Raw genomic sequence first — 18729 nt, forward strand, 5'->3', positions numbered from 1 at the left:
ATGATATCTCATAGTTGTTTTAATTTGCATCTCTCTTAGGGCTAGGGATTTTGAGCATTTCTTCATGTGCTTGTTAGCCATCTGAATGTCGTCTGCGGTGAAATCCGGGAGCTCCTTAATAAAGCTGCTTTATGCTTTCTTCATTGCTCTTCTGGTCCCTTCTTTGAGTCCATAGCCTTACATCCACTACAAAGACCTAACACTAACAACGAGTTCAGTAATTACATTATAAAATGATCCCATTTAGTTTCATTCTCCAGACACTTCCTGCCTTAATCTCATTCACTACTACTCATTTCTGTCTAGTCAGAACTGACTCATAGCTGACTCTCCATTGGGGTTTCTGAGACTGTAAATCACACAGGAAGAGATAGCCCATCTTTCTCCCTCAGAGGGCCTAGCAGATTTCTATTGTCAGAAAGGCCCCTGGCTTTGAGTTAGCAATGCAACTCCCTATGAGTGAGACCACCAGAAATCCTTCTTATTGATCTATTGTTGTTGCTGCTGCTGTTAGATGTCATCAAATAGAATATGACCATTATGATTTGCCAATTGGTCCAGTGGTGAAGATTGTGGTTTTCTTGATGTTGAGATGCAATCCATATTGAAGGCTTCAGTGTTTAACCTTCTGCAACAAGTGCTTCAAGTCCTCCTCACTTTCAAAAAGTAAGATTATGTCATCTGCATAACAAAGGTTATTGATAAGTCTTCCTCCAATCCTGATGCCACATTGTTCTTCCTAGAGTCCAGCTTCTTGAATAATTTGCATTATTCAATCATTAATAAACATTATTAAAGGTTAAATACATATGGAGAAAGGATACAATCCTGACATACACCTTTCCTAATTTTAAACCATGTAGTATTCCCCTGCCTCTTGGTCTAGGTATAGGTTTTGCACAAGCACAATTAAGTGATCTAAGGTTCACATTCTTCTCAGCATGAAGATGGTAATTTATCATGGTCCACACAATCAAATACTGTTGCAGAATCAATAAATAGACATCTTTCTGATATTCTTTGCTTTCAGCCAGGATTCATCTGACATCAGTGATACATTCCTGGTGCCACGTCCTCTTCTAAGTCCACCTTACACGCCTAGCCATTCTCTGTCTATTCATTGTTCTAGCCATTTTTAAATTATTTCCAGCAGTATTTTGCTTGCATGTGATATTAATGATTTTTATTATTTCACATTCTGTTTGTTCACTTTTCCTGGGAATGGGACCAAATGTGGATTTCATCAGTCAGTTGGCCAGGCAGCTTTCTCCAAATTTCCAAACATAGATGGGTGAACATATCCAGGACTGCATCTGTCATGTAAAACAAGTCAATTGGTATCCCATCGATTCCTGAGGGCTTATTTTTTGCCAATGCTGTCAGTGCAGCTTCAACTTCTTCCTTCGTTACTATTGGCTCCGGTTCCTATGGTACTTCTAGAAATTTTTCAGTGCCAGTCAGTTCTTTTTTGGTTCAGTAACTCGGTGTGTTCCTTCCATCATCTTTTGATGCTTCCTGGATCATTCAACATACTGCCCATAGCATCATTCAGTATTGCAACTCGAGGCTTAAATTTGGTTTTCAGTTCTTTCACTTGAGAAGTGCTGAACGAGTTCTTTATTATCCTCTAATTCTAGGTCTCTGCATATTCTGTTATAGTAGTTTGCTTTGTCTTTCTGAGCTGCCTTTTTAAATCTTCTGTTCTGCTTTTTTTTTCAGCATCTCTTCCCTTTGTTTTGACTTCTTGATGGTCTAATGCAATTTTCACAGTCTCTTCTGACATCCTTTCCCCCCTCTCTTTCTCTCTCCTCTCTCTTTTTAGTGACCTTTTGCTCTCTTCATGAGCGATATCCTTAATGTCATCCCATAGCCTATCTATTCTTTGATTCAGTTCTTCAAACCTATTCTTAAGATGATTTTTAAATTCAAGTGGGATAGACTCAAGGTTGTGTTTTGGTTCTCATGGACTTGTTTTCATTTTCTTTAGCTTCAATTTGAACTTGCACATAAGTAATTAATACTCTGTTCCACAGTTAGCACCTGGCTTGGTTTTGACTGCTGATAGTGAGCTTCTCCAATGATTTTTTTAACAGATGTAGTCAATCAATCTAATTTCCTAAGCAGTCCATCTAATGAGGTCTATGTGTAAAGCTGACATTTATGTTGTTTTTATTAAAAAATTTTGATGAATAAATCATTGACCATAAAAAATTAGTTCATTCTATTTCTTCATTTTTTGTCACCAACTCTGTACTTTCTGACTTTTTCATTGTTTTAAACTTTTGCATTCCAGTCACTAACTAATTATTATTAACACATCTTGATTGCATGTTTGGTCAATTTTGGATCTCAAAATTTGTGAAAAATCTTCCATTTCCTCCTCTTTGGCTTTAGCTGTTGGTGCATATATTTGAATAATAGCCATATTAATAGGCCTTCATTGTATGTGTATGAATAATATCTTATCATTCACAACATTGTACTTCAGGATGGAACTTGAAATTGTCTTTATAATTATTACTTCAACACTATTCTTAGTCTGTTTTTTATTCCCAGTGTAGTACACTGTATAACTGTCTGATTCAAAGTGACCAAAGCCAGTCTATCTCATCTCACTAATGCTTAGAATGTCAATGTTTATGCATTCCATTTCGTTTTCACAACTTGAAGTTTCCCAACATTCATATGTTTCATGTACATTCCATGTTCCAACTATTAAAGAATGTTTACAGCTATTTCTCCTCATTTTTATTGACTTCCAATCTGGGTTCTGCCTCTAATACTATATCCATGTTCCTTTACTGTTCATAGGGTTTTCACAGGGCTACTGTTTCAGAAGTGGATGGCCAATCTACTTCCTGGTCTGCCTTAATCTGGGATGCCATTAAAAACTGTCCACCATAAAATCCTACTGGATTTGAAACACCAGCAGCATAGCTTTAAATATCACAGCAACCCACAAGTTAACTTTGTGCAGCAAAGTGACAAACAAGTACTGTACTTAATAAAAAAATGATAAACAAGAACAAAGATACTCAAACAACAGTGTAATTAGCAACTTGCAGATCAACCCCCCAGTACAACAAACTGACAAATAAGTCTTACACTTTAGGAGGCTCCATGTCAGAGTATGATACCTCATATCAGCTCTAAGAGAAGGCTTTCTGTTAGTTACATAATACAACTATAATAGAGATCTATGACCTTTGATAAATGTCGATAGTTGTAGAGGGGCTTCAGGCCTTTTGTTCATAGGGTCTCTGAGTCATGATCAACTCGAAGGCAATCAACAACACAACATAATAGAGATACCAAAAGTGGATGGTTTTAACAAAGAGAAATTAATTATTTTATGCTGTGAGAAACTAAAATCCAAATTGAGATGCATTTTCTAGAAGAAGACTTTCTGTATCTGTTAGTTCTAGTAGAAGGTTGATGTCTCCTTTAGCATCTGTTTGCCCAATGTATGCTGTAAATCTCCATGTTTCTTTCTATTCCCCAGTATCAAGGAGCTCCCTAGTGCAGACACCAGCGTCCTAAAGGACACATTCCACTCCTGGTAATTCTTTCTTGGTGGTACTGAGGTACACACTCTTTTCTTTATTCTTTTTTTTTTATCACAAATATGCTTTATTTAAAATGCACACGTAAGGGACAGTCTCCTCCTGTACCAGTCAGATGTGATTTGACGGTACACACACACACACACACACACACTCTAATAAAATAAAAAAAATTTTTTAAAAAATGCACACTTAGGTGGAAGCAGGCTGAGGCTCAACTGACATCAGCACTGGACAAAGGAAACAGTAGGGTATTTATCCATGGTGCCACTTTCTGTTATTTCAGCTCCCTCTGTTTTATCTCCTGATGTCAGGCATGTCTAGGGATAAACATTAATCAGATTATTTACTATTTCCCACAACACGCAGACTTATTCAGATAAGGTCAGAAGGTCAGCAAAATAAATCCCTTTGGTCTCAACCTTACATTCCCAACTTAAAGAAAGGAGAAAAGGAGCAAAGATCTTCCAGAAACTACTTCCTTCCTGCTGCAATGGGATGAAGCCAAGGGAAGGGTTTTATGTCAAAGGGGCTTGAGAGGAATTGATTGATTTTGAAAGCTGGTTACAGAAACTGCCCCACAATCTTGTTTGTTAAGGCTTCAGTTCTTCTACAAAGAAGAACTCAGGGTTTTGCAGATGTGATGGTAGTAGGGGCACTGGTCCCTGAGCTCTATTCATCTTCAACAGTGGCAAGACCAACGAGTTCAGTGAGTCAGGTAGTGGTGCTAAGAGTTCAGTTGCTTCTGAACTGGAGTGAGGAGTGATCTGTTGAAGACACTCTTGACTCACTCCCCACCCCACTCCAGCACCCCTCTCTATTGTGAGATAAAACGCGTTACTGGTCACAACTAATGAAACTTCCCTTACAGGGATCAGGGCCTCACAGGATAAAGGCACTTTGCATTCTATCCTTAATCCTCTTGACCACTCAGTTTATCAGACTGTGGAGGAACATTGCCTGCCTACTTTCCACACTATGTCGTTGTTGTTGTTGTTGTTGTTGTTGTTGTTGTTAAGTGCAGTCGAGTCGTAGACAACTCATAGTGACCCTATGAACGAAAGACCTGAACGCTTATCATTACATGCATATGCTCCTAACCACTGGTAGATGCTGTCTTGGTTCATTGCTTAATTAAATTGACTCTCAAGATTTTTTTTTCCTACATTTGCAAATGATCTCTTGTGTGTGTAATTTCTTACTGTAATTTAAGTGAAAATTTATAGAACAAATTGGTTTTTCATCCAACAGCTCAGACATTGTTTCATGACATTGATTGAAATCCTCAAAATGCAACAGAAAATCCTTCCCACTTCGCCCCTGTATTTACCATTTTCATTCCAATTCTTCCCTAACCCTCCTGCCCTCTGAGTTTTATTCTCAGGTCAGCATTGCCCTTTTTATCTTCAACAGTTCTCATCATTTGTTCTAAAGAGTACCTGTCTCCTGCTGTTGTTAGTCACCTTGTAAGGCTGTCCAAAGTCAGGCTCTAAGGAGCTCAATTCCAGGCCTGCAGAGTGACTGAGGGCCATAGTTTTGGGAGTTACATTCAGTCTCAGATTAGTGGGCCTAGTTTTTCTTTTAAAATTATTTTTATTTTGTTCCACAATTTTCTCCCATACTATCCAGGACCCAAAACTGTAATTCCTTTCAGAGCAGTCAGTAGTCATAACAAGGCGGCATCTAGTGCTTCTGGGTTTACATACATCTCTTTTGATTTCAGTTCCACTTTCTTTGTCTTTTCTACTTTTTTCTTTTTTTTTTTTTTTACTTTTTTATTATTTTGTGTGTGTGTACCATCAAATCAGATCTGACAGGTACAGGAGAAGATTGTCCCTCCTTCTTCAGCAAAACATCTGGTAGAATTGAACTGCTCACCTCTGGGATTGCAGTGCAGCTTCTTGCCACTAGGCCACCAGAGTTTGCCTCTTTTCTGGTTTCTTATGGGATTACTTTATCACAATATTAACCATGTCTTCCAGTAACTCTGTTGTAAGTTGATTCTGACATAAACTATCATATTTATTATTATTATTATTATTATTATTATTATATTTTATTTTTATTATTAACAGTATTTAGAAATTTAATCTTTGTCTTTGAAGGTTGGAAACATTATATATAAAATTACGAATTTTTTCCCTATTCTTGCCATACTTTCTCTCTTTTTTAAATTGTTATTTTAACAAAAATTTACATTTCATTAAAACTTTTCATTCATTCATTGATGCAGTTTCCTCTTTTCTCCTCCCATCCCACCTGCAATTCACTTTGTTATGTACCTCTTGTTTCCGATTGTCATAATATAATACCTAATCAAACATTCATTTCAGTCCTTCCTCTCATCTGTTCCAGTGCAGCATTCATTATCTATCCACTCTTCCTGTTCTCACACACCGCTCCCTGTGTCAATCTTATTTTATAATTGCAGTCTTATGCAGTATTTGTCCTTTTTGTGACTTAGATATTTCACTCCGCATTATGCCTTCCAGACTCACCTATATTGTGTAATGCTTTAAAAGTTTGTTGCTTTTCAATGATATATGATATTCCACTCTGTGGTTGTACTGCAGTTTTTGTATTTGTTGACAGGCAGTTGAGCTATTTCCATCTATTGACAATTGTGAATAATGCAGAAATAAACTTGGGTGTGCATACATCTGTTTGCTTCATGGCTCTGGTTTCTTTAGGGTATATTCCCACTAGTGAGATAGGTGCTACTTCTAATCTCATTAGAAAGTGCCAGATTGCCTTATCTGGTGGTTGTACCATTTTACATTCCCACCAGCAGTGACTGAGAGTTCTAGTCTCTTCATAGCCTTGCCAGCATTTTAATACATAGATTTACACAGATAATTAAGAAGAGTTGGACAACATTGGCATTTTGTCAGTTGCAGTAATAGCTCTGCTTTTAAAAGGATAGTCATCTGGATTATCCTTGAGAACGAGGGTGATGTTTCTTGTTAGAAAATTAGTGACAACTGTTTATTATTTTTTTATCTCCATATATTTCATTATAGCATATTGTTGCTTCTCAAATCTGCTTGCTGACTTTAGCAAAATTATCGGTGTTTGGGTCTCTGTTTTCAGGCAAACTGAAGCGCCAGATTTAGTTGGGGGGGGGGGACCTTCAGATAATTCTTTCATTTGAAACACCAGTGGCATCATGCTTAGAAAGGTACTGTCAGCTAAAGAAAGTTACACCCTCAAAGAGATGAACTGACAGTGACAGCAGCAATGGACTCAAGTGTGTCAGAAATGGTGGCGATGGCACAGTATAGAACAGGATTCAGATCTGCTGTCCATAGGGTACTCGACTTACTGGCACCTAACAACAACAACAGTCCTTTCATTGCATTACTAACAGTAAGATGTATACCCACTGGACCCCTGACTCTCAAAAAACCCCAATTTTAATATATCCTAAGTGGCAAGAAGCTGCTCTGCAATTCCCAAAAGCAGTACACAACAACAAACAAACAAACAAAAAAAACAAACCAGGAGCTATCTGTATTTAAATTTAAATTAATTGAAATTTAAAAATCAGTTCCTCACTTGCCCTGGCCTTATTGCTAGTGCTCAGTAGCGTGCAGGTACATGCACATTTCCATCACAGGGCACTACTGATACTCTGTTATGGATAGGGGAAACTGACAGCATACTTTATAAGAAGGAGGTATAGTGAGTATTAAATCCCTTTCTTTATAACATATTTTATACTTAAATGTCTAATAAATTGTGCATATTGTTGGTATGCACAATAGAGATCCATGGTTTTGTCATTATATCTAGCTGAGTTTAATTTGTGTTCTTTGGTTATGTGTGAATTGTTTTAAACTTTATTTTATTGTGATTTTAACAAAAGTTTACAGAAAAATTGGATTTTCATTCACTCCTTGTGGTGCATTTTCTTCTTTCCCCCTTTCTTTCCCCTTCCACAGTTAACTCTTTTTTATTTATGATTTTTTTTTCCATGAAATGTTCCATATTTTTACAACAAGGGTGGCTCAGGATAGAGCAGGGTTCAGAGCTGTTGTCCATTGGGTTGCTATGAGTCGCAAGTGACTCGATGGCACATAACAACAACAACAGTTTTTTTCCTTTTTTATTTTGTTGCATATTTTCTTCTCCACTTGTCCCCCAGCCCACCCAGCAATGCATCCCTTGTTCCAGATTGTTGCTGTATGTCATATATTCCTTTCAGACAGTTTTTCCACTCATCTATTCTACTGCAGTGTTTGTTATCTATCCACCCTTTTTCCCATTCTTTGCCCACCCCTTCTGTCTGTCTTATAACACTGCTGTTACGTACTGTATTTGTTCTTCTGTTACTGAGATATTTCACCCAGTATAATGTTCCACAGGCTCCCCTAGGTTGTGTGATGTTCTATGAGACCGTTGGTTGTTTTTCAGTGCTGCATAATATTCCATTGTGTGAATATACCATACTTTTTCTAGCCATTTGTTTGTTGATGGGCACTTGGGTTGCTATCATCTCTTTGCTGTTGTGAATATTGCAGCAATAAACATGAGTGTACATACATCTGTTTGAATCATAGCTCTGATTTCTTTAGGGTTTATCCCCAGTAATGGAGTTGCTGGATCAAATGGTATGTCTATTTTCCAACTTTTTGAGAAAGCGCCAGATGGCCTTCCATAGTGGTTATACCATTTTACACTCCTACCAGCAGTAAATGAGAGTTTCAGTCTCTCCACAACCTCACAAACAAGTGTTTGTTGTTGGCTGCCCTGTTGAACTTTGCTACTGTTGCTTGAGGTGAGATGTTATCTCATAGTTGTTTTGATTTGCATCTCTCTAATGGCTAGGGATTTTGTACATTTCTTCATGTTTGTGTGCCATTAGAATGTATTCTATGGTGAGGTGTCTAGTCATATCCTGTGCCCATTTTGTGATAAGATTGTTTACTCTTTTTTTGTTGAGGTTATGTGTGAATTTTAAATCACACTCTGTCAGCTATTGCTTCTGTTTTTCAGATACTGTCTTCTTGGTTTGTTCCCCCCCCCCCAATACTGTAGAACTTTATCCTGATGAGATATATATATATATTTTAGTAGAATTATATAATGACATTTTCCTTTTATTTATTTTTTTAATTTTTATTATTATTTTTTTTTATGTGTGTACCGTCAAATCAGATCTGACTGGTACAAGAGGAGATTGTTCCTCCTTCCCCAGCAGAGCATATGGTGGATTCCAACCGTGCATCTCTTGGGTTGCAGTGCAGCTTCTTGCCACTAGGCCACCAGAGTTCGCCTCCTTTTATTTTTATATGAGTTGCATCGTGCCCATATCTTTCCTAGATTTTTTTTTTCATTAATTTCTACATAATTTTTGCTTTTTTCTGGGCAGTACAGTGTTCTTACAGTAGGTGGCAGTAACATCAAATTTCAGATTTATGCTAAAGTAGAGCAAGCAAATACTCACACTGAGTCATCTTTTTCCCCTTTTTCCTAATTTTTTAATCTCCAGGGATGATTGGACCTGCAGTATTCCTGGTAGCTGCTGGACTTATTGGCTGTGATTATTCGCTGGCTATTGTGTTCCTAACAATATCAACAACGTTAGGAGGCTTTGCCTCCTCTGGATTTAGCATCAACCATCTGGATATTGCTCCTTCGTAAGTTTATATAAAGATTTCCTGGGATTGACTTTAAACTCAACACACTCGCATTTCTTTGACAACTAAAGCATAAACTGATTTTTAAATTTAAATTTTAACTACCTCTACAGTATTCCCACAGAAGTGTTGCCCATTACACGTTATAACCTTGACTGGACTCTGTCTAGAATAGAAACTTCAGGACAGCAGAGATTCCATCTTATCCTTTGTGCTCACCATGGTCACAAACATTATCTTTTTTGTCTTGTTGACTTGTTTTTTTTCCCCTAAAACTTTCCTTTGAAGTAGGTATTCTTACCCTATGCCCTATTTTGTAAATAAGAAAATCCATTTCAGAAAAACTACTAAATGGTGAGCCAAGGCTGAACATAAAGGTCATACTTACTAATGGAATAACTCTTTATTCATCTACCCCCTCTGGAATTTTGTTTGGTGTACAGACTTAACCAGAGGGGTTGACACAGTGACTGTTAGCAATAGGCTCAAGAGATTGTAAGGATGGTGCGGGACAGGGCAAGCTTCGACGAGCTGTTATGAGCTACAGTCAACTCAACGGCACCTAAAAACAACAACAAACATTACTTTCTGTCACTGGTACCTTGCTAACTCAATATTATTCCTGAGATGAGAGGACTTGAGCGAGATCCAGAATTCTACCAAAGTTACACTACATGAGCTTCCAGATCGAATTTTTCTTCAGTGTTCTAGGAAATTGGCATTTGCTCATTTGGCAGTGCTAACTACTTGTCTTAAGCAGTAATTTTTTTCCCCGTGATTATAAATTTGAGGCAAAAAAAAAGGTTATGTATTATTAAATAGCTGCCCCTTGTCAAGAGAAAGCATTACTTTCCTTAATTATCTTCAGTCATGTTTTTCCATATAATTGAAACCAACTTAAACTCTCAGAGCCAGAAATAAGTTCAATTAATTATTAAACCCATGAGTTAAAATCTTTCAAACTTTCATTCCAAATTTATTACTCTTCATACAGTTTTATATCATTTTGGTTTTTAAACGGGCATTTATAAATACCTACACAACACTACAAAAAATAAGACTCAAGTCCTCCTGCAAAGGAATTAGCCTTGTTTAGGAAAGAAACAAAGAAAAATAGACAATCTCAGTATATTATGATGATTAAATCTTTCGACAGATACTTACTGAGTTACCTAGGAAGTGCCAGGCATAATAGATAAAGCCCCTCGCCTGTGGATCAATCACAGATAAACAGATTTTTTTTTAAAGAAGGAATGAAAGTACAAAGAGGGAGCATGGCTAGATAAAAGACGAGGCACTCTAGGCAAAAGAATGTATAGGAGAGGAAAAGGTACTTCCTGTTTCAATTAATTAAACACCATTTGTGGCCAAGTTGTAGAGAAGGCCTGGCCAGAAGCGTCACCGGAAATTCCTCTGGACAGCAGGCAGGAGCCTAGTTAGCATTTTGTACTGGATCCTATGTGAGTAGGAAGTGACACTCTGTATTTTAAGATCAGTCTTGTGTGGACAAGAACACAACTGTTAAGAGGCTGTTTCTCTGGTGATGTAGTCCATAGGGTGTTTATTGCACCCTAAAAAAGAACTCGAAGCCACTAGCCACTTTGCAGGAGAGAGATAGATAAGGCGCACTCCTCCCTTTAAGACTTACTGTGGTTGTTGTGTACTCTCAACTCAGACCCAACCCATAGCTGAATCCTCAGTGGGTTTTCAGAGGCAGTGAAGAGACTGCCCACCCTTCTCCTGCAGAGCAACTGGTGGATTAGAACTGCATCTTCTTTCAGATTACAGAGAACCTTCTTGCCACCAGGCCACCAGAGCTCCCTTAAAATTTGCTCCTCCTCACTATTTACTCCTTCTGAGTCAGTTCCAATTCATAGTGACCCTTTATTAGGTTGCTGAGGCTGTAAATTGCAACTGGAGACTACCCATCTTTCTCCCATGAAGCAGCTGGTAGATTCAAAGCACCAGAGATGCAGCCTTTTTTTTTAATAGCTCGATTCTTTGTGGGCTGCCACCAGCGCTTCCTATCCCCACCCCACCCCACCTACCCCACTCCCCCATTGGGATTTACCACCCCTGAATGAAACCCAAGGACAAAGCATTAGAGTTGGAACTGACTCAGTAGCACTAAAGGGAGTTTTTTTTATTTCCTTTTGAGTTTTGGTTGTTTTTTGGTGGGGTTTTTTTTTTTCCTTTTCAATAGCCTTGTTAATGCTGACTTTGAGTGGACAATAACAGTGGAGACACAATGAATGTGGACTTTTCGCATTGTCAGTGGGGAGTTCCTTTGTGTCCCACTTAACTGGGGAGTAGGAGAGGGGTTATATAACTTTTGACTGTGTGTCGTTTAGCTACTTTTTCTAGTTGCTTTGGTAACAACTCAGTGCCCATTCAATGGAGAACATTATTAATTAGAGCAAGAACACTTAAGGAACACAAATCCGTAAACTTTCAGAACTGTGGTTGCAGAAAATCAAGCATGAGAAAATTGATCTTTACTGCAGATTGAATTCAAAAATTACTGTGTTTTTAACAATAAATCATTATATTGATTATAAGATTTTATAATATGAAATATACTGGGTTTTTTTAGCATCAAACAAAATAGATAACCTTATTAAGTCTTTCTTTATTTATTCTGGGAAGATAATAATCCTTTACCTCATGGGGCTTACTTTACTATTAAAATGGGATAATATATATAAAGTACCTAGATCTGTGCCTGCTACAGGCTTTTGAGTAAACACTCAGTAACTGTGGTAATGTCAGCCAGTAACCCTATTAAGGGATATTAGCCAATATCCCTATTAAGTGTACATGTAGTATTTTGATGGAGTAAATTAGACATGTTCTACTATTTTGTTGCCCAGACTCAAGGAAATTGGATGCATTTTCACTCATTAATCCCACAAGATGCAGCACAGAATCCTGACTAAGTTTGTACATGTTCGGTTCCAGGCAGTCATTAATCTTTCATGGCCCATCCTGGCCAAGTGTAATATAAATACCTGAATGAGCTTCTTGGTGCTGACATTTGAATTTCACAGCATTCATCTGTGCTTAGTGTCTGTCCCTGAAAAGGGCTTCTAACATTACAGCTACTTGCTCCTACTGCTAAGGTGTGAATGCTTTTATTTTTTAAAAAAAACACACACACACAAAAACAAACCAACACCAGGATAAAGCCTGCCAAGCTTGGTTAATTTAAGAGATATTGGAAAGCCAAATCTGTTCCTCTTGGTTTTGTTTTTATTTCTTGTATACATATGTTAAATTTAAACACCTTCCTAGATCTAAATTGGGAAGAGAGATTTCAGATCAGTAGTTTACAATGTGCACTGAGGGTCCTAAACCTAAGTAGATATTACATAAGATTATGTTGTGGTTAGTTGCCTCCAGCTGGAGCTGATTCCAGCTCTCAGAGATCCTGTGTGTGCTGGGGAAGAGCTGCCCCAGAGGGTTTTCAGGGCTGTGATCTTTTAAAAACAGACCACCAGGCCTGGGTGCCATCAAGTCAACCAAGTTTCCTAGTAACCCTACGAATTACCAGTCTTACCCCTGCCCCTGTGCCTTCCTTGTCATCTCTACTCACTTCAGTTAGCATTGGGACTTAATTGTTTACTTATAAAAACTAGTGAGTGAAGTAAATGGCATTTTCAATTGGACTTTGTACGTACATCAGTGACTTTTTAAAGAAAGAAAAATTAACAAATGCCATTTAGTCAATGAAAGATTTTTTAGTGAAACTGCACCATCACTTTTCATGTTTTCTTGCCAAAAATATCAAATAAATATAATGAACCCATTGGGATTTAGAGTCTAGATCTATGAATGTACAAGTTTCACTGGGGGTAATAGATGATGTTAAATAATATCTCAGGGATCCCAGTTACGTAAAAATACTCCAGGAAAAAACATCCAGGTTTCTTCCTTTAAAAGGAAAAAGAAATAAATGTAATGAACTGTTGATGCACACAACTTGAAATAATCCTCATCCATGCATGTATGTAACCCAAAGATGACCTAATGTTTGAAGGAAGCTCTGGTGGCCTAGTGGCAAGAAGCTGCACTGCAATCCCAGAGGTGTACAGTTTGAATTCACCAGATGCTCTGCTGGAGAAGGAGGGGCAATCTCCTCTTGTACCAGTCAGATTCAATTTGATGGTACACACACAAAAAATAATATTTTTTTTTAAAATTACCTAATGTTTGATTCTATTTATAGTCATTTTTTAAATTGGTTTTTACAAAGTTTGTATACATTTTGTTTCACACTATTCTTCATTCACATTGTATTTCAAACAATCATTTCCATGCATTACATTTTATAAAATTAATCACCACTGGGGGGAAAATCACCACTGGACCATATCCATCTAGAAAGATTTTTGAAATGGCACGATGTTAGAAATGGAGGACAGATTAGTGGTAGGCAGACGATAGAAGGGGGTGAGTTTGGTTATAAAAGGCCAAGATGTGAAATCCTTATTATTAGAAATGTTTTTAACTGGTGTTGAATACACAAACCTACAGAAGTGATACAAATGTATACCAATTATGTTCATTTCAATATACTCTGCACTTTAACTCCTTACATATGTGTGTATACCCACTGTAACCACTCTCACACACTCTCTTTGCCACCAAGTTAGAACCAACTCATACCCTTCAGTGGCTGTGAATCACACAGGAGGAGACCACGCATCTTTCTATAGAAGAGGCTCTGCCTTTAGGTTGGAAGTTCAGCTCCCTATGGACTTCTTCACAGAGGTCCCTCCACATACATAATAGTCTATATGATGATATATATAGTGTCTCCTTCAAGCTTTCTCATTGCATGAAGTCAGAACTAACTCAGTGGATCCCCCAGCAGGTTTCTGAGTGTGTAATTGCCTATCTTTCTCTCTCAGAAGCAGTGGTGCATTCAAACCACCGAAGAGGTGAAGTCTTTGGGTTAAGAGTGTAACTCCCTACAGACTATGCTACCAGAGCATAGTCCAGTGGTGGTGCTGGTGTGATGTGCCATCCAGAGAGAACTAACTCAGAACTCACCTTTCCAGCATGTTTTCATAGGCTTTCAATCACATGAGAGGAGATTGCCTATCTTTTTCCCACCAAACCATAGTTATTGTTGAGTGCTATTGAGTCAGAACTGACCCATATCTGACCCTCCAGCGGATTTTCAGAAGCAATAAATTGCACAGGAGAGATTTCCAATCCTTCTCCTGTGGAGCAGCTGGTGGATTTGAACCACATGCCTTTGAGATTGCAGCATGGCTTCTTATCACTAGGCCATCGGGGCTCTCTTATAGCATAGTAGAATATATAATACATACAGGAGATCAGTAAAACTGGGCACATCTGAGTGAGAATGAATTGTAGCAATGTCACTGTCAGTATCCTCAGTGTGATATTGGTTTTACAAAATGCTAACACTGAAGGAAGCTATTACTTATAAGAAGCTATTACTATAAGAAGCTATTACTTCTTATAGCTGCATGTGAATCTACAGTTATTTCCAAAAGAAATTAAAAGTCATTGTTGTTGTTGTTGTTAGGTGCCATTGAGTCAATTGTGATCCATAGCAACTCTTTGAACAACAGATCTGAACCCTATCCTATCCTGTTGCCATCCTCACACTTCCTGACACATTAGAGCCCATTGCAGCATTCAGTGTGTCAGTCCACCTGGTCGAGGGTCTTCCTCTACCCCTCCACCTTTCTGAACATCATGGCCCTCTCCATATTGCCTCCTAGCAGTGTGCCCAAAGTATGTGAGGCAAAGCCTCACCATCTTTATCTCCAAAGAGCACTCTGGCTGCACCCTCTCCAAGATATATATGTTTGTTCTTTTGGCTGTCCATGGGATGTTCAGTGCTCCTCTCCAACACCACAGCTCAAAGGCATCAATTCATTGATCAGTTGATGACAGAAGAAGAATTGATGCCTTTGATTTTGAAAAGTCATGGAGGAACCTATAAATTAAAAACCTTATAAACTATAATTTCCAGGTATGTATTTTATTATTAGATCTTGATTTGAATTATTTTTTTTATATCTATGAACCAGATATATATTCAAATCATGTTTCAGCTCTATTCTGTATCAGTATATAAGGGCCATAAGATATATAAAAGAAGAGTGTCAGATGGCTAAGTACCCTTTATAATGTTAGAAAGCAAATTAATTTTTGAAATGCAAGTTTTCCCTCAACTAAATATCTAGGGAGCCCTGGTGGCCTTGTGATAAGAATCTGTGCTACAGCCCCAAAGGCACATTATTTAAATCCATTAAACTGTCTCAGAAAAAAAAACCCATGGAGGTTCAGCTGAGTCAGTTTCAACTCAAAAGTGCATAGAAACAACACATTCTAATAAGAAATTTCATTTAGACACAACAATCTCACACAGCCAATCAGTAGCACAACTGCTGAGAAAAGCTACTTAAATGTGTAACAGAACAATAAACTTCTGTGAAAATGTTCCTGCAGGTATGCTGGTATACTCCTGGGCATCACAAATACATTTGCCACCATTCCGGGAATGATTGGACCTGTCATTGCTAAAAGCCTGACTCCTCATGTAAGTAAATAATTTACTCCTAAATGGCGGAGCTGCATATATGTGTCTGAGTTGAGTATATTTTCATTCAGAATTTTATTCTGAATGTATTTTCTTCTGAAATCTTTAAGGTAACAAAAAGCTAGAGACTTAAAAAAAAAAAGCTAGAGACTTTAATGAATAGAAAAAGGATACTTTAAAGAGATACTTATAGAAAAAGAAAAGTATATTTGCCTTTACAATTAAAATTTACCACATTGCCTCCAAAACTTGGCAGAATGAGTCAGAGTGAATAAATAGAGTGAGGAGTGAGTAAAGTCATTAAAATACAGTGTTCAATTTTACTACAGACAAAACAGCATTCACTAATAACCAGTAGAATTTTTGTTTTAAAGGAAAAATAATATGTCTGGGCAGTTGCCTAATGTTTTTATACTGTTGAAGACTACACTAACCAGTTGTGTTTTGGAAGTCTCTTATTGGCAAGTCCCCATGCCTGTCCTGTTTAATATGCCATTATGGGCCATTGTCGACTTGACACCACATAACAACAGCAATGGCAGTAGCATAGACTTCAGAAACATGCTTCCTATTGTAATATTAGTAAACTTTTTAAAAAATTTTTATTATTTTGTGTGTGTATACCATCGAGTCAGATCCAACTGGTACAAGAGATTGACCCTCCTTCTCCAGCAGAGCATCTGGTGGATTCTAACCAATATTAGTAAACTTTTTATGAAGAATTAGCAATGTCCTTTTTAAAACACACAAATCCTACAGGTACAGCTTAATGAATTTTCAAAAAGTTAGCACATCTGTATAATCAATATCAAGTCAAGACAAAGAATATCATCTCCTTCAAGAAACATCCACTCAGAGTAATGACTTTAATGCCAAGTCATATCTGATTTCAAATTTTATACAAATTGGAATCATTTCATTTGTACTCTCTGCTCTCTGGCTTCTTTTGCTCAGTATTTTGTGAGATATATCTATGTTGTTATAGTTCACGCATTCTTAGTATGATATCGAGCAAATATACCACCGTTTTGCTGATAAACGTTGATAAACATTGCTTTGTTTCTGGTATGGGGCTCCTATGAATAGTGGGACCATAACAGCCTAGTGACACTCATCTTTGTTATAAAGTGGACTGCACTGTTTTTATCTGCATTTTTTTTCTCTTTCTCTCTTTCTAGAACACTATTACAGAATGGCAAACTGTCTTCTTTATTGCTGCTGCTATTAATGTATTTGGTGCAATTTTCTTTACACTGTTTGGCAAAGGTGAAGTACAAAATTGGGCTCTTAGTCATTACCATGGACACAGAAACTGAAGAAACCAATAAGTAGTTGATCTTTATTGATATACTTGTATTTAATCATGTAACCTGGAAAAGTGCCTTTAATATTTTAATGTGTACACCATAATTCTATATACCAAAAAATTATACTTGTACTAAGTTTTAAGGATTATAATCATGAAATGATATTAGTTGCCAGTTAAGTAACAGTAGCTATTTTTAATTACTGATAATATACCTGCTGTAATTTATATTTTAGGTTTACATGCCTGATTGCAAATCAGGCAACATGAGGTAGAAATTCTATTTATTTTTAAAGGCCATACATAAGGGAATGAGAAGAAGGGATCCTCCCATACCTTTGCTGATTTAAGGTAGAAAAGAATTCTCAGGTCTCAGTAAATAGTTGTTCTTGTCCTACCTCCTTCAAAAACTCATCTGTCATTAACTATCCTTGACATTTAAGTCTGAAACTTTAGCATCTCGCTGGAGCTGCCGGCCACTGTATAATTTATGTTGGCAGCTGGACTAAGGGAAGCATGCCCAGGCAGCTGCCAGACATTCCCTCCCTGGCTTCACGGACCAAGTGCCCAGCATTTATCAGAGGCAGCCTCCAAGACCAGGGTCAACGCCCTGTCTTTAGAGGATGATGCTGCTGCCCAGGGCTGTTAACAAGTAGTGGCAAGAAGCTGCAAGTACAATCCCAGAGGTGCACGGTTCGAATCCACCAGATGCTCTGCCGGGGAGGGAGGGGCAATCTCCTCCTGTACCAGTCAGATCTGATTTGATGGTACACGCACACAAAAAAAATAATAAAAAAAACAAAGCAAGTAGATAAAACACCCAGAGAGGCCGGAGCAAGGAGTCCACAGCTGTGATCCTGCAATCCCAGTGAACAGGAACACCAATTCTGATGTAGCTTGCAAAAGAAGTGTAATGCCCAGTTAATCACAAGTAGTATCATCCTTGACTTAAACTAGCTTCACGTGGAACAGAGTATAAATATGACTCCTGTAATTTTGAAGCCACGCCAGGAAAAAAAAAATATTTAAATCTCCTCACTTCACTCTGTCTTCATGTAAGCTTAAGTATAAAGTGACTTTTAAAGGGCCATATCACCTAAGACCAAGGCCATAATCTTTACTACTGGTAGCTGAAATCAATGTTTCTAGTTATTTCCTGGGCCATCTTCATTCTTGATCATTCTCTGAAGACATCCAAGTGATTCACAATGTGGCTTGCATTCTATGTTTTTTCAACACTACCTGTAACATTTTTAACTAAGAAAACAGTTCACTGTAATATAATGTGAATACATTTATGTAAATTTCTTTTTAAACTTATAAATAACTTTTAATTACTATGTTGATGGTGTTTTTATAAATCATCAAAATAATAAAGCTTTTGGAATTGACTTTTTTAATCTGATGGTTCTCTGATAATTTCTAATGACCAGTGACCATTTTACATCTTTCCATATCCTCTTTAAGCCACTGTAAAAAGAGTAAGATCCACATGGGGACAGCCATATCTGACCTTTACTAACTTCACAAAGAAGAACTGTCCCTGTCAATAGCATGAATAACACCAAACCAGTTCCCAAGAGGTCAGACATGTCCCCCACATTCCTGTACCTCTTTTCACTTATCTCAACACCAGTCTTT

General features: G+C 37.6%; 1 protein-coding gene across 1 annotated transcript in view; it reads left to right on the top strand.

Annotated features, from left to right (window-relative positions):
- The window catches only part of SLC17A5 (solute carrier family 17 (acidic sugar transporter), member 5), a 79884-nt gene extending 62786 nt beyond the window's left edge, over positions 1 to 17098 (top strand). The window contains exons 9-11 of the mRNA XM_006902879.1: positions 9055 to 9202; positions 15692 to 15782; positions 16961 to 17098. Of these exons, the coding sequence (XP_006902941.1) occupies positions 9055 to 9202; positions 15692 to 15782; positions 16961 to 17098 (377 nt within the window). The remainder of the gene's footprint in view (positions 1 to 9054; positions 9203 to 15691; positions 15783 to 16960) is intronic.
- Positions 17099 to 18729: the final 1631 nt, after the last annotated feature.

Source organism: Elephantulus edwardii, unplaced genomic scaffold, assembly GCF_000299155.1.
Source record: "Elephantulus edwardii isolate Elephantulus edwardi_28Jun2011 unplaced genomic scaffold, EleEdw1.0 scaffold00465, whole genome shotgun sequence".
Classification (NCBI taxonomy): Eukaryota; Metazoa; Chordata; class Mammalia; order Macroscelidea; family Macroscelididae; genus Elephantulus; species Elephantulus edwardii.